At 48.7% G+C, this 17,167-nt stretch overlaps 1 protein-coding gene across 10 annotated transcripts in view; it reads right to left on the bottom strand.

Moving 5' to 3' along the window:
* LOC119969166 (galactosylgalactosylxylosylprotein 3-beta-glucuronosyltransferase 1-like) overlaps nt 1-17,167 on the bottom strand; it is a 170,975-nt gene that overhangs the window by 49,035 nt on the left and 104,773 nt on the right. For all 10 annotated transcript variants that reach the window (XR_005461302.1, XM_038802397.1, XM_038802393.1 and 7 more), the window contains one exon: nt 1,129-1,289. Coding sequence is in view for 9 of the 10 variants with exons in the window: in XM_038802397.1 (XP_038658325.1) it covers nt 1,129-1,240 (112 nt within the window). In the remaining variant the exon portion in view is untranslated. The remainder of the gene's footprint in view (nt 1-1,128; nt 1,290-17,167) is intronic.

Genomic DNA, 17,167 nt, shown 5'->3' with positions numbered 1-17,167 from the left:
CATTCTATCAACGGAAGGATTTCCAATTAAAGGGAGCACAACTTGAGTTACAAAGGTTCACTGGTATTTAGGTTTCTGAGGCTGCAGCAATCACAGGAATGGAGAGAAGGGCTGGGAAGGCTGTATGCCAGGTCTCCCATGCTTACCTGGAGGTACTGCTGCAGCATCTGAGGGGCTACAATATGGTAAGCTCTCCCAAGGCCAGGCTGAAGCAGTTGGAGGATGGGACATCACACCGGGATTTTAACCTGACTTCGATTTCTGGGACTTCCGAACCCCTATGTGGCAGACCCTGCCTCTTCCTGGCTGGGACAATTCTTCCCATTACCTCCGAAGTTAAAGTATGAACTTCTCTGAAATAAATATTTTTCCTCGTGTTTCTCAATTGCAGTGCTCCTCCTGAACAGCACAGGTTCAGCAGTATTTCCTTCAAGATATAAAACATTTACCCAGAAAATCTGGCTCCGTTGTGTCAATGAGGCACTGTTAGTACAGTGAGTAACTGGCATGACTTTTTTAAACAGGCACATTTCTTTCACTGAATAGATCAACATCAAGGGGTCATTACATTTTTACCTGATACCAATGGAGAGGTCATCTAGGCTGATAAAATCAGACAAAGAACTGTTGTATATGTGGGATTATAAGTTGTGTATTGTGTACATTTCTTTCTACAATCTTTGAAGCTCCCTAAATGCGAGGACCAGCGTATTACGTACAGGTGTTTTACAAAGACCGGATGACATGACACCCCAACATGTTGGTAGTTTGAGACCCCCACAAAATGAAAGCGTTTTCCATGTAAATGCCAGCACTGACTGGCAGATATTCTGAGGGGAAAGGTTAGTACAGCCAAAGAGATCAGTGCATCTCTGGAAATTGCAGATGCATTACTATTGATTTTCCTTCAGAAACTTATACAACACGGGATTTGTTTGATATACACAGCTGGCGGATGAGGCTTTGTGCATTCAGGAAAATAGTTGCTATCTGACTAGCTGGTCAGCTAGCTGACAGAGTAAATTCAAAATATTTTCTACGAAGTATTGACCAGGAACATGAAGTCTATCCTTCACTCATTACTACTGAAATCTCTAAAGAGATACAGAGGCATGAAGAATCACCTACTTCTCTGAATGGCAAGGTAGAAACCCCCTGAGTTCTGGTGCCAGATGGTTAAGAGTATGGTCCAGGGCAAAACAATGAGGATTGCAGTGAGAAGGTTTCTTCGCCTTGGCATATTGTTGTGAACTCACAGTAGGAAAAGTGCCTCATTGCTTCATTCGTACCTTTCAATATAAGAGAAAGAGAACATTACCAGAATTGATCTGAAAGGTGGAAACATTTGTATTTGAATGTGTACATTCAGTGATACAAAACATGGTGAAAATCCTAACTCTATATTTGCAAAAATGTAATTAGAATTCTAAACCTAAAACCTATGCCGCGCAATAATGTGTACAAAACTTTAGAGCCTTCAAATCAAATTTGTATGTATATTTTAAAGAGATAACTTAGATCGATATAGTACACTTCACAACCTCAGGACATTTCAAAATATTGAAATTAGGCACTTTTATAATGTTATCACTTTTGTAATATAGGAAAGCGCAACCATCTATTGACTCTGTCTACACCTCCCGTTGCTTTGGGAAAGCGGGCAAAGACCCCTCCCTGCCAGGTTAGTCTCCCTTCCATCGGGCAGAAGATACAAAAGTCTGAGAACACGCATTAACGGTTAAAAAAAAGCTTCTTCCCCATTGTTACCAGACTCCCGAATAACCCTTTTATGGGCTGAACTGATTTCTTCACACATCTTCTCTTCTGAGTAGTACTACATTTTGTATGCTTCACCTGATGTATTTGCCTATCTATTTATAATAATTATAATCTTTATTGTCACAGGTAGGCTTACATTAACACTGCAATGAAGTTACTGTGAAAAGTCCCTCGTCGCCACACTCCCACAACCTGTTCGGATACACAGAGGGAGAATTCAGAATGTCCAAATTACCTAACAGCACGTCTTTCAGGACTTGTGGGAGGAAACCGGAGCATCCGGAGCAAACCCACACAGACACGGGGAGAAACTGCAGACCCCGCACAGACAGTGACCCAAGCCAAGAATCGAACCTGGGGCCCTGGAGCTGTGAAGCAACAATGCTAACCGCTGTGTTACCGATACATTGATACATTGAATATCCGATACATTGAATATGTATTGTATGTCCTATGTTTTTTCCTATGGAATGATCTGTCTGGACTGTACACAGAACAATAATTTTCTCTGTACCTTGGTATACGTGACAATAAATCAAATCAAATCAAATCAAACAGCCAATTGGTCGACCATGATTTACCATAAACTGCAATGAAATTAAATGACCAGATCATCATTTCCTGATGCTGTTGAGGCTTTTGGTCAGGACATTGAGGAGAACCTGCCTTCTTTTCTTCTAATAGAGTCATGACAAGTTCTTTTGAAGTGACAGATAGATCCTCAGTTCAAGTCTTATCCAAAAGATGGCTCCTCCGATGGTGAAGAATTCTGTCAATACTGCACTTAACTCTCGCACTAGGTTATGTTCTCACCTTCCTGTAGCAGGACTTGTTGGCACAAATTTCTAACTCAAAAGTGTGAATGCCACTGAGTGTTAACACATTTATTTGAAAAGGAAAGTGCTAAGGTCTCTGATGAGGAGGTATTGAGGTCCAGTGCACTGTATGTCCACCTCCGAACCGAAAATCTTTGGGTTCAAGTTCCACCCCAGGTCTTGATGGTCGAGGAAAGTGCGTTGATAACATGGCCAAGTAGGTCAAGTACCAACTAATACATCCTTCCAGCATAAACCAATGGCAAGTGGTAAGAGTGGGAGAGATTCCTGGTCAGCCATGTGATGGAAGGAAATTGGAGCTTCTACCATCACTTTCCATTGCTCCAGGCTACAACATTCATGTAAAAGAATATGTTTTCATAGCAATTCTGACTCTTTGTGAGACCGGATAGCTCAGTTGATGGATGGTTGGTGTGGATCAGATTGGTGCCAACAGCATGGGGTTCAATCCCTGCTCTGGCTGAGGTGGATTTGGGTCCTGTCTCCTTGCACTACCCATGGTGGAGATTGTGACGCTGCGTGTTGGGCATGCCTTTGAGCTGAGAACTCAAGAAGGAGATTGCCTCTGTAAAGATTACAGACAGGGCAATGTGATGTGTTCACATATTATCACCAGTTTATATCAGTCCTTTCTGTGAGGAGAGTTACCCGATTACTTTTATCATCAATACTGTTCAACACGGTCAAATTGACAGAGGTGCTCGGTTTTAGAAAATGATAATAGTTAGTAATGGTGAATATTACAACCTTGGAACTTATCAGGTACAAAATTAGCATAAAATAACCCATCAAACAGTATTCAGTTGGAGTAAGTTACAAACTGGGAGCCTATCTGTGAATTCAGATGCTACACTCAGATCATTCAAATATTACTCATCATTCATTTTCATACCAACAATTGTAATATTCCAATGCTTCCCTGATGGAACTGATTCATATGACTTAACTGCATCATGCCCATTAATTATCTACATTGTATTTATACTGCACTTTACATCTGATAAACTCAACAGATTAACATGCACAACACACACACACTACTCACACACGCATGCACAACACACATACACTACTCACACACGCATGCACAACACACACACACACTACTCACACAGACATGCACAACACACACACACTACTCACACACACGCACTACTCACACACACATGCACAACACACACACATGCACAACACACACACACATGCACAGCACACACACACTACTCACACACACACATGCACAACACACACACATGACTCATACATATGCAGTACACACACACATGAGTCACACACACATGCACCACACACACACGACTCACACATGCACAACACACACACACACACACTACTCACATACACATGCACAACACACACACTACTCACACACACATGCACAACACACAAACTACTCACATACATGCACAACACACACACTACTCACACACACATGTACAACACACACACCCTACTCACACACACATGCACAACACACGCACACTACTCGCACACATGCACAAGAAAAACACACTACTCACACATGCACAACACACACACACTACTCACACACACATGCACAACACACACACACTACTCACACACACATGCACAACACACACACTACTCACACACACATGCACAACGCACACATACTACTCACACACATGCACAACACACACACGACTCACACACACACGACTCACACACACACACGACTCACACACACATGCACAACACACACACTAATGCACAACACACACACTACTCACACACACATGCACAACACACACTACTCACACACACATGCACAACACACACACTACCCACACACATGCACAGCACACACACACTACTCACACATGTACAACACACACACACGACTCACACACATGCACAACACACACACACACACACGACTCACACACACATGCACAACACCCACACACACTACTCACACACACATGCACAACATACACACACTACTCACACACACATGCACAACACACACACTACCCACACACATGCACAACACACACTACTCACACGCACATGCACAACACACACACTACCCACACACATGCACAGCACACACACACTACTCACACATGCACAACACACACACACTACTCACACATGCACAACACACACACTACTCACACATGCACAACACACACACACACTACTCACATACACATGCACAACACACACACTACTCACACACACATGCACAACACACAAACTACTCACATACATGCACAACACACACACTACTCACACACACATGTACAACACACACACCCTACTCACACACACATGCACAACACACACACACTACTCGCACACATGCACAACACACACACACTACTCACACACACATGCACAACGCACACATACTACTCACACATGCACAACACACACACGACTCACACACACACACGACTCACACACACATGCACAACACACACACTAATGCACAACACACACTACTCACACGCACATGCACAACACACACACTACCCACACACATGCACAGCACACACACACTACTCACACATGTACAACACACACACACGACTCACACACATGCACAACACACACACACGACTCACACACACATGCACAACACCCACACACACTACTCACACACACATGCACAACATACACACACTACTCACACACACATGCACAACACACCCACTACCCACACACATGCACAACACACACTACTCACACGCACATGCACAACACACACACTACCCACACACATGCACAGCACACACACACTACTCACACATGCACAACACACACACACTACTCACACATGCACAACACACACACACTACTCACACATGCACAACACACACACTACTCACACATGCACACGACTCACACACATGCACAACACACACACTAATGCACAACACACACACACTACTCACACTCACATGCACAACACACACACACTACTCACACAGACATGTACAACACACACACACGACTCACACACATGCACAACACACACACACACGACTCACACACACATGCACAACACCCACACACGCTACTCACACACACTACTCACACACACATGCACAACACACACACTACCCACACACATGCACAACACACTTTACTCACACACACATGCACAACACACACACTACCCACACACATGCACAGCGCACACACACTACTCACACATGCACAACACACACACACACACTACTCACACATGCACCAGACACACACTACTCACACATGCACAACACACACACTACTCACACATGCACATGCACCACACACACACATATACACAACACATCTGTCTCATATCAGTTGGCAATTCCAGAGACACAATCAGACTGTAGAGGAATTGTGAACTGCAAAGGTATCAAATTCCACTGGATTCTTCACTGCTGGGGCTTTTAGTGAACACTACACCTTCTCAGCGGGCATCAAAACCATTAAGGTTGTATTGATATGTCGGGTGGAATTCCAGGAATAGCCTGGGCTCGGATTTCCTCTATTCCAGTCCGAAACTTCAGCATAACCAAATGGAGCAGAACGTTAGTGGATCCAGTGCAACCCCAGTCCCGACAATCACTCGCTGAGATTTGTACTGTTACTCTTCCTGTTCCGTCTAGGATTCTGGTCACTTTCACTCATCACAGTTCTGATGGTGTCAGTGATCCAACCTCGGTACCGCAGTAACCACAGAACCCTCTGAACACCTTCTCCTTCAGCATTGAGAGGTATTGGGTGAGATTATCTGGTCCGCCAGCCAGGTGTATATTGGTGGTGCGCCATTTGCTGGCGGGGATGCGCTGCCTGTCAATGGGATTTCTGATTGTGACCACCCCAAACTGACGCAAAACCCGCTGGCGATGATGCGCTGCCAGCGGGAAAGTGAATCACAATGATCAGAGATTACCGGCCATCGATACAATTGATGAAACAACAAAAATACTTGAGGGATGGGACTTCCGGTAGCGGCCATGTCCGAATAGGTCACATACACGGCAGCTCCCGCCGGGATCGGGGTTTCGGGCCTTTAAACGGGGCGGCATCGGCACTTGGAAGGTGAATACTGGCGTGGGAAAGGACGCTGGCGAGGTTCCCCTCACAGCTGTATGGAGGGAACCAGAAGCGGGGCCGTTAAACAAATGATTACAGGGAAGAGAGCACAGCAGGTCCGGGAGGACAAAATGGCGGCTGGCGCGGACGAAGAAGCGTGGGCCCAGTGGTTGAGAGAGCAGCAAGACTTTCTGAGGAGCTACTTCGCAGAGCTGAAGACGGAGATGCTGGCCCCTATGAAGGCCTCCATGGAAAAGATGGTGGAGGTTCAGAAGGTACAGGAGAAGGCGATCAAAGAGGTGGAGAGGAAGGTATCTGAGAATGAGGATGAGATCCTGGGCCTGGTGGTCAGGGTGGAGGCCTGGCGGTCAGGGTGGAGGCACGAGGCCCGACACAAGAGATGGTAGGAGAGGCTGGATGACCTCGAATATAGGTCTCGGAGTCACAACCTGCGGATCCTGGGCCTCCCTGAAGGTGTGGAGGGGGCGGACGCGAGCACGTATGTGACTACAATGCTGGGAACGGTGATGGCCGCGGGGCCTTCCTGCGGCCCTTGGAACTGGACGGGGCGCATAGAGTCCTCGCGAGGAAACCGAGGGCGAATGAACCACTGCGGGCGATGGTGATACGGTTCCACCGCTTTACAGACAGGGAGCGTGTCTCGCGTTGGGCAAAGAAGGAGTGGAGCAGTAAGTGGGAGAATGGCGAGATTCGCATAGACCAGGACTTGGGAGCTGAACTGGCGAGGAGGCGTGCGGGTTTCAAACGGGTTTAGGTGGTTCTCCACAGCAAAGGGGTGAAGTTCGGGCTCCTGCATCCGGCGAGACTTTGGGTAACGTACAAGGAAAGGCACCATTATTTTGATACGCCGGATGAGGCGTGGACATTCATTAAGCACAAAATGCTGGACTTGAACTAAGAGGCAGCTGCACGTGGGTGAAACGCGCTGGCGGAGATATGTAACCGGGTGTTGGCCTGGTGTAAGTTTGTTAGTAGAATTTAAATTTGTTTGCTTTTCTTTTCCTGTTTTTGTTTCAGGGGGCGGCGTAACGCCCGGCTTGTGTTGCCTGGTCCACGGGAAGGATCCGGACGGCACTTGCCCTCTTACCCTGTGGGGGAGGGGGTGTTGGGGGCCCAAAGGTGGAGACAATAGTAAGGTTGGAGATAGAGGCAGGAGCGGCCGGGGTCAGCAGACTTACGGAAGTGCAATGGTGGGGAAATCAGTGCTGAGCGGGTGCTTGGCATGGGGGTGTTGGGATTGGGGGGCTGGGGGAGGGTGCTGCTTTGCTGACTGAATGGGAGCCAACTGTTGGGGATAGATGGAGAGTCGGGTTGGGGGGCCTCCAGCGGGTGGGCTGGAGCGCACTGGGGGCGCGGGCACATGGCTGGCCGAAAAAGGGAGATGGCTAGTCGGCAGGGGTGGGGGTGGGAGGGGTCAACCCCCCCCTCCAGGCTGATCACGTGGAATGTGAGGGGCCTGAACGGACCGGTCAAGAGGTCCCACGTGTAGTCGCATTTATAGGGGTTAAAGGCGGACGTGGCCATGATGCAGGAGACGCACTTAAATCTTGCTGACCAAACAAGGTTAAGGAGGGGATGGGTGGGCCAGGTGTTCCACTCGGGGCTAGACTCAAAGACCAGAGGGGTGGCAATTCTGGTAAGTAAACGGGTGGCGTTTGAGGCAGGGAGCATCGTGGCGGACAAGGGGGGCAGGTACATAATGGTGAGTGGCAAGCTGCAGGGGGCCCGGGTGGTGTTGCTGAACATGTATTCCCCGAACTGGGATGATGCGGAATTCAGGAGGCGCATGTTGGGTAAAATCCCGGACTTGGAGTTAAGTAACTTGATCATGGGGGGAGGGGGGAAAACTTTCATACGGTCTTGTGTCTGGCTCTAGACCGGTCTAAGTCCAGGTCGGGAAAGAGACCGGCTGCGGCCAGGACCCTGTGGGAGTTCATGGATCAGATGGGGGGGGGGGGGGGGGGGGGGGCATGGACCCGTGGAGATTCGCACGGCCAATGTCGAAGGAGTTCTCCTTTTTCTCCCACATCCATACAGACTATTCACAGATTGACTTTTTTGTGTTGAGCAGGGCATTAATCCCGAGGGTGGAGGGGGGTTGAGTGTTCAGCCATTGCAGTCTCGGACCATGCCCCGCACTGGGTGGACCTGCGACTGGGGACGGAGCGGGGGCAGCGCCCTCTCTGGAGACTGGATGTGGGGCTGGTGGCGGATAAAGAGGTGTGTGGGCGGATAAGGAGGAGCATTCAGGATTATGTGATAACGAATGACACGGGGAGGTAACAGCAGCTATGAAGGCGGTCATCAGAGGGGAGTTAATCTCTATTAGGTCCTGATGTGCTATCTGTGTTGGTCTAACATCGACTGCAACATGAACGCGCTGGACCAGATTTAGGAGTTTGCATGCATAGCACCGAGCAGGGATGCCTTGTCAGGCCGGACGATCTCGAATCGTAACGTCGCTTTGATTGCCTTGTGAGATACACCTAGCTGACACGATCCACTGGCAGCTATGGCATTGCTATTGCGTGGTGATTATGCCCACCCGGTATGGAGACTCGAGACAGTCAGCATTCGGGATCCGAATCCTGCATGCCTTGTTGCACGCAGCGGCCTGGGATCGCTGGCTGTTGGTCGGTGGAGCGGACCTGCATAAGGCCCCGTAATGCCCAGGTTTTCTACACTGTAGACATCGCCTTCCATTGGCTGGACATTGCCGCTTTAAATGGGCGGAGCCACAATTTGGTCACGTCATGACGCTGACGTCAGCGCGTTCTGTGCGTCATCGCCCATGCGCAGTGCGACCGGCCGACGTTCACACATGCACATCGGGGTCTTCAGCCTCGTCGTCCACCCGGTCGTGGCGCGCATGCGTAGGGACCCTGGAAAAGTGCGCAAAACGGCCACTCTCCTCGATGCTCAGGCCTTGCATTTTTGCGATGGCCTGCACCCTTTCTGCCTCGTGGGAGGCTAGTTTTTCATTTTCTGCCGCCCTGATGCGGGAGTAATGATTCCTGGCATGCTCATGGACAACGCACGTTTCAATGGCGATGGAGAGGGTCAACTGTTTGATTTTGAGGACCTGCTCCCGCAGGGAGTCAGACTGGACCCTGAAAACGATCTGATTCCGGATCATGGAATCAGCCATCGAGTCATAATTACATGACTGCGCTAGGATGCGGAGATGGGTCAAGAAGGACTGAAAAGGTTCATCCTTACCCTGAAGCCTCTGTTGGAAGATGTACCGTTCAAAGCTCTCGTTCACCTCAATGTCGCAATGGTTGTCGAATTTCAGCAGAACCGTCTTGAACTTCATCTTGTCTTTGCCATCGGCAAACGTGAGCGAGTTATAGATGTGGATGGTGTGATCCCCCGCAGTCGACAGGAACAGCGCAATCTTTCGGGCATCCGATGCTGCCTTGAGGTCGGAGGCCTCGATATATAGGCGGAACTTCGGTTTGAAGACTTTCCAGTTGGCGCCAAGGTTGCTGGAGATCCAGAGTTGCGGAGGAGGTTGGATCTTTTCCATGCCGCTGGATGGCTACGTGCTGGTCGTGGCAGATTCACTCGAGGTAGGTTCATTGGAGTTAATAGCTCCCTGGTACCATGATGTGTTATCTGAGTTGGTCTAACATCGACTGCAACTGGTTGCAGTAAAACGAGAAACAGGCTTCCGACACAGGAGATGGTCCAACACTGTTTTATTGAACTTGCTGATTGCTGTCCATAATCTGCTGTGGGTTGACACTCTATTAACCTAACTGATAACCTCCTACTGGCTTGACCAGACTAGCTCTCTACCACATGGTGATGATGCTCACTGGCTTGTGCACTCTATCTCAGTAGCTGTGTCTTGTGAGAGAGGGAGAGTCTTAATGTCCTGTGGGCTTTATAGTGGTGGTGTCCTGTCTGGTGATTGGTTGTTCTGTGTCGTGTATGTTCATTGGTTATCCTGTGTGTCAATCGCTGCCTGTCTGCATCTCATGATATACATGAATGGATATTATGACAGGTGCGTGCACCGTGCAGTGCGGTCAGCCTAAGTTGAAGGTGAACCGGCGAAGGAGACCCAAGGAGTTTGAGTGAAAGCAAGCATCCAGCAGAGGGCAGCAGAGCAAAGCTACTTTTTTTTGGGGGGCAGCAGGGTAGCATGGTGGTTAGCATAAATGCTTCACAGCTCCAGGGTCCCAGGTTCGATTCCCGGCTGGGTCACTGTCTGTGTGGAGTCTGCACGTCCTCCCCCTGTGTGCGTGGGTTTCTTCCGGGTGCTCCGGTTTCCTCCCACAGTCCAAAGATGTGCGGGTTAGGTGGATTGGACATGCTAAATTGCCCTTAGTGTCCTAATAAAAGTAAGGTTAGGGGGGGTTGTTGGCTAACTGGGATAGGGTGGATACGTGGGTTTGAGTAGGGTGATCATGGTTCGGCACAACGTTGAGGGCCGAAGGGCCTGTTCTGTGCTGTACTGTTCTATGTTCTATGTCCTACAGAGAGAAGAGGGAGAGGGCAGATATGGAGAGGCTGGTGGGAGAAATGCTTTGGGTAGACAGGAAGTACGCGGAGGCCCCCGAGGGGGGGCTGCTAAAGGAGTGCCGGAGATTACAGGCGGAGTTTGATTTGCTGACCACGGGGAAGGCAGAGGCACAGCTGAGGAAAGTGAAAGGGGCAGTCTACAAGTATGGGGAGAAAGCAAGTAGGATGCTGGCGCACCAACTTCGCAGGGGAGAGGCCCCAGGGAGATCGGGGGAGTGAGGGATAAGGAAGGTAATAGGGTGTTGAGCCCAGAGAGGATCAATGAAGTATTCAAGGAGTTTTATTGTAAACTGTACGAGTCAGAACCCCCGAGGGGAGGGGAAGGGATGAAGCAATTTATGGATCAATTGAGGTTCCCAAGCGTGGACGAGGATCGGGTGGAGGGACTGGGGGCCCCGATTGAGTTGGAGGAGATAGATAAGGGACTGGCAAGTATGCAGTCGGGCAAGGCCCCGGGTCCGGGCGGCTTCCCTGTCGAATTCTATAAGAAATTCTCGGCGCTGCTGAGCCCACTCCTGCTAAGAATCTTTAACGAGGCAAAGGAGAGAGGAACCCTCTCCCCGACGATGTCACAGGCATTGATCGCGCTCATTTTGAAGAGGGAGAAGGATCCGCTTCATTGTGGGTCTTACAGACCGATTTCGCTCCTGAATTTAGATGCCAAATTGTTGGCAAAAATTCTGGCTACCAGAATAGAGGACGGCATCCCGAGAGTGATCGAGGAGGGCCAGACTGGTTTCGTTAAAGGCAGGCAACAGAACACAAATGTGAGGAGACTCCTGAATATTATTATGATGCCCTCGGAGGGAGGGGATGTAGAAGTAAAGGATGCAGAGAGGCCTTTGACAGAGTGGAATGGGAGTACCTGTGGGAAGTGTTAGGCAGGTTTGGATTTGGTGAGGGATTCATAGGGCGGGTCAAGCTACTGTATCATGCCCCCGTAGCGAGTGTGTCTACGAACTGGCTGAGGTCGGAGTATTTCAGGCTGTACCAAGGGACAATGCAGGGGTGCCCCCTATCCCTGTTACTATTTGCCCTGGCAATTGAGCCGTTGGCCATACCACTGAGGACTTCGAGGAACTGGAGGGGGCTGGTCCGGGGGCGGAGGAGCACCGGGTTTCCCTCTACACGGATGACCTGCTATTGTACATTTCGGACCTGCTAGAGGGGATGGGGGAGATCATGCGGATCCTGGGGGACTTTGGGAGCTTCTCAGGGTACATGTTGAACGTGGGGAAAAGTGAGCTGTTTGTAATCCACGCTAGGGGTCAGGAGGAGAGACTGGGGGTGCTCCCGCTCAAGATGGTGGAGAGGAGCTTTCGTTATTTAGGTATACAGGTGGCGAGGAACTGGGATGCCCTACACAGGCTCAATCTATCTCAGCTTGTAGAGCAGATGGAGGGAGACTTTAAAAGGTGGGACATGCTCCCGCTTTCCCTGGCGGGAAGAGTGCAGACTGTGAAGATGACAGTTCTTCCCAGATTCCTATTCGTTTTTCAGTGCCTTCCCATCTTCATCCCCAAATCCTTCTTCAAGCGGGTGAACAGGATTATCACGGGATTTGTGTGGGCACACAAGACCCCACGGGTCAAAAGACTGTTCTTGGAGCGTAGCCGGGGCCGGGCCGGGGGGGGGAGCTGGCACTGCCGAACTTCTGTAGCTACTATTGGGTGGCTAATGTGGCCATGATTAGGAAATGGATAATGGAGGAGGGGCCGGCGTGGTGGCATCATGCAAAGGGACCAGCCTAGGGGCACTAGTAATGGCACCGCTGCCGTTCTCGCCAGCACAATCCACCACAAGCCCGGTGGTGACGGCGGCACTGAGGGTCTGGGGTCAGTGGAGGAGGCACAGGAAGGAGGAAAGGAGGAGGGGGCCTCAGTTTGGACCCCGATACAGAACAACCATAGATTCGCTCCAGGCAAGATAGACAGGTGGTTCCAAGGCTGGTATAGGGCAGGCATTAGAAGGATGTGTGACCTGTTTATAGATGGGACTTTCCCTAGCTTGAAGGCGCTGGAGGAGAAGTTTGGCCTTCCCCCGGGAAATGCTTTCAGATACCTCCAGGACCGGGACTTTCTCAAAAAACAGATGGGGACATTTCCACGGTTATTCCTTCGAAGGATACAGGACAGGGTAGTGTCTGGCATCTGGGTAAGAGAGGGGAAGGTGTCGGACATATACCAGGAGCTGCAGGAGGCGGAGGAAGCCCCAGTGGAGGAGTTGAAGGGCAAGTGGGAGGAGGAGCTGGGTGAGGAGCTGGATGAGGGCCTGTGGGCTGATGCCCTGGGCAGGGTGAATTCGTCCGCATCATGTACCAGGCTCAGTTTAAGGTGGTGCACCGGGCTCACATGATGACGGCGAGAATGAGCAAGTTCTTTGGGGTGGAGGACAGGTGCACGAGATGTGCAGGGAGTCCAGCGAACCATGACCATATGTTTTGGGCATGCCCGGCGCTTAAAGAATTCTGGCAGGGCTTTGCGAGGGCTATGTCCAGGATATTGGACACGCGGGTGAAGCCAAGTCCAACAAAAGCAATCTTTGGGGTGTCGGAGGATCCGGGAGTGCAGGAAGCGAAAGAGGCCGAAGTGTTGGCCTTTGCCTCCCTGGTAGCCCGGAGATGGATCTTGTTAATGTGGAGAGACTCGAACCCCCTGATTGTGGAGACCTGGGTTAGTGACATGGCTGGGTTCCTCAGCCTGGAGCGAATAAAGTTCACCTTGAGAGTGTCCTTGCTGGGGTTCTCCAGGCGGTGGCAACCGTTCCTTGACTTTCTAGCGGAGCGGTAAAATGTCAGCAGCAGCAGCAAGTGGGGGGAATTTTCTATTTAATGTATATTTGAGTTTTGTATAATGATAACAGCCACCTAGTTTTGTTAAATATTTTTCGTTTATCTTTCTGTTATGTAAAAATTCTGGTTGAAAAAAGCTTTAATAAAAACAATTTAAAAAAAAATATTTGAGGGATTAAAGCCAATTTTGTTTCATAAATAGCATTTTCAGAATTACAGAGCACAATGCAAAAATAACAGTAACATGGGATGTTGGTGGGTGAAGGGAGAAGATAAAAGACTTGCTTATTGTTTGAAAGTAAAATCAGCGACAAAAAAAAATCAAACTAAGATTGAATAATTGGTGCTACTGAAATAAAAACCAAAAGGTTGAAATGATACTCAGGAAGGTACAGATTATATAAATAGATGGAATGGAGATAAACAATATCCTAAAACTGTTAAAAACATTTTAAATTAATGTTTTGTTATAATATTAAGATTACTGAGATGAAATAATAGTTAAGCACCTCAGAATTGTTCATTGCCTAAAGAATTGTTTTGATAGTAAATAAGGAGAAACTATTTCCATTAACCAAAAGGCAATGTTTTAGATAATTGACAATGTAGCCTGGCGACATGACAGGTTTTTTTCTTATGCAGTGAGTTGTGATCTCCAATGTGCCAATATGAGCAGATTAAATATTAACTTCCAAAAGCGAATTGGATAGATCCTTAAAGAGTAATAAAATGAAAGATAATGGGAAAATATCAAAGGAGTGGGACTTATTGGATAGCTTTTCAAAGACCTGGGCAGGATTCTCTGTCCTGTGCGACCCCGCCGGTGGCGGAATTCTCCGTCTCGCCAGCCGGACAATGTGATTTTCCCCTGTCAGGAAATCTCCGGGTGTGGGTGCGCTGCTGGCGCAATGGTGAATCCCGGAAGTGGAGAATCCAGCCCCTGGTGTAGATATGAGGTGGTATTCTCCGTTCTGCGACGCCGATTTCGAAATCGGTGATTGGGCGGGGAATCCCTTTTTACGATGGAATGGGGGGTGGCGCCTTGTTTTCAGATGCTCCACCCCCTCCAAAATGGCGTCATTGAGGAGCGCGCCGCATGTTGTTGAGACGGCCTCAGGACATTACCTGAAGGCCCTCCCCCGATGCACCGCCACCGATGGGCTGAGTTCCTCACCGCGCCGGGTATGTGTGGTCTCAGTGATCGGGAACCCGGCGTGGCGGCTGCGGTCTGTGTCCAGCGCTGCCAACAGTCAGTTGGAAGCTGTGCTGCTGGCTGGGGGGGGCACTATCTGGCAGGTCGGGTCCGTGCATGGCCGGCGCCATTTTGTCCGGCGCGACCGCGTCAGGTCATCGTCGTGCGCATGCGCAGCCACGGACCCTCCAGGCATAGCCTGGAAATTTGGAGAACCCAGTCCTTGATAAACCAAACTGCCTTCGTTTGTCCTATTTGATTCTATAATTCAAAGCTTTTTATGAAGCAGAAAATTACAATACACACAATGTATATATATTTCATTCCAAGCCAATATATTTTTCCCAGGCAAGTAACGCTTTAAAGATTTACACCTGAAAGACTGCCTTTGGTGCTTGTTGCAATGCCATGGGTGCAGCCATTGATATTAACTGGCAAAGCTTGCACTACTTTGGGTATTAACACTTCAGCACAAACAACTTGCTGATTGTGGATTGTGAGCAAGTTAAAAGCTGGTAACAATAAGGGAGGAAATATTAGAAATTAAACATAACACTGTATCAAGAGGGTTGAGAGCTTGCAAGATACTCCAGGAAGCAGCAGCACCAGCACATTCTTTGTTAAAAAAAAGTGAACAAACCCTTTGCATGATAGTCAAATTAAATAGGAGAATTTAATAAAGACATAGGGAAATTAACTTTTGGAGAAAATGCCATCTTTATTGTAAGTATTGTAAGTTTTTGTCTGGCGGAAACACCCTAAATAACTGAGAATCCGATGGCCAAGTAGGAAATGCTGCATTTACCTGCAACAAGGAAGAAGGAAACAACACATATTTATGTTTCTCAGCATGCTACAAAATGTTTCATCCACAGCCAATGAAGTACTTGCTTCAAATTTAATCTCAGTATTGCATTGTGGGAAGAGCCAAAGCTCTTTTAATTCATTTGCAGGATGTGCACTTCGTTGGGAAGGTCATTTATTGCCCATCCTATTTATCCTTAAAATGGTGATGGTGAGTTGCCTTCTTGAACCGTGTAACCTATGTGATGTAGGTACACCCACAGTGCTATTAGGGAGTGAGTTCCAGGATATTGACCCAGCGACTGTGAAGGAACGGCAATATATTTCCAAGTCAGGATGGTGAGTAACATGGAGGGGAACGTACAGGTGGTCAGGTGCATTTACTAGATGGTAGAGGTTGTGGGTTTGGAAGGAAGTGTTAAAAAAGCTTTGGTGAGTTGCTGCAGACGAAGCATCCCGCCATGCCGCATGTCTGCTTCATCCTGCCGGCGGGATGCTCTATTACACCGGCCTGTCAATAAGAACATAAGAACTAGGAACAGGAGTAGGCCATCTGGCCCTTCGAGCCTACTCCGCCAATCAATGAGATCATGGCTGATCTTTTGTGGACTCAGCTCCACTTTCCCACCCGAACACCATAACCTTTTATTCCTTTATTCTTCAAAAAACTATCTATCTTTATCTTGAAAACATTTAATGAAGGAGCCTCAATTGCTTCACTGGACAGGGAATTCCATAGATTCACAATCCTTTGGTGAAGAAGTTCCTCCTAAGCTCAGTCCTAAATCTACTTCCCCTTATTTTGAGGCTATGCCCCCTAGTTCTGCTTTCACCCGCCAGTAGAAACAACCTCCCCGCATTTATCCTATCTATTCCCTTCTTGATTTTGTATGTTTCTATAAAATGGGGTGTTCCATTATGGGGCAGCCGTCGGGAAACCTCCAGGTTGCAGGCAAAACGGAGCATCCCACAGGGGGAGGATCCCACCCACTGTATATGGCATACATTGCTGTCACTGTTCATTGGTGGCAGAGGGAGTGAATGTTTAAATTTGTATATGGGTTACTTTGCCCGAGATGGTGTTGAGCTCCTTAAGTGTTGGAGTTGCACTCATCCATGCAAGTGGTGAGTATTTCATCG

The sequence above is a fragment of the Scyliorhinus canicula genome, chromosome 7 (genome assembly GCF_902713615.1).
Source record: "Scyliorhinus canicula chromosome 7, sScyCan1.1, whole genome shotgun sequence".
Taxonomy (NCBI): Eukaryota; Metazoa; Chordata; class Chondrichthyes; order Carcharhiniformes; family Scyliorhinidae; genus Scyliorhinus; species Scyliorhinus canicula.
Note: the sequence above shows the minus strand (reverse complement) of the source record. Positions and strands in the feature narration are given on the sequence as shown.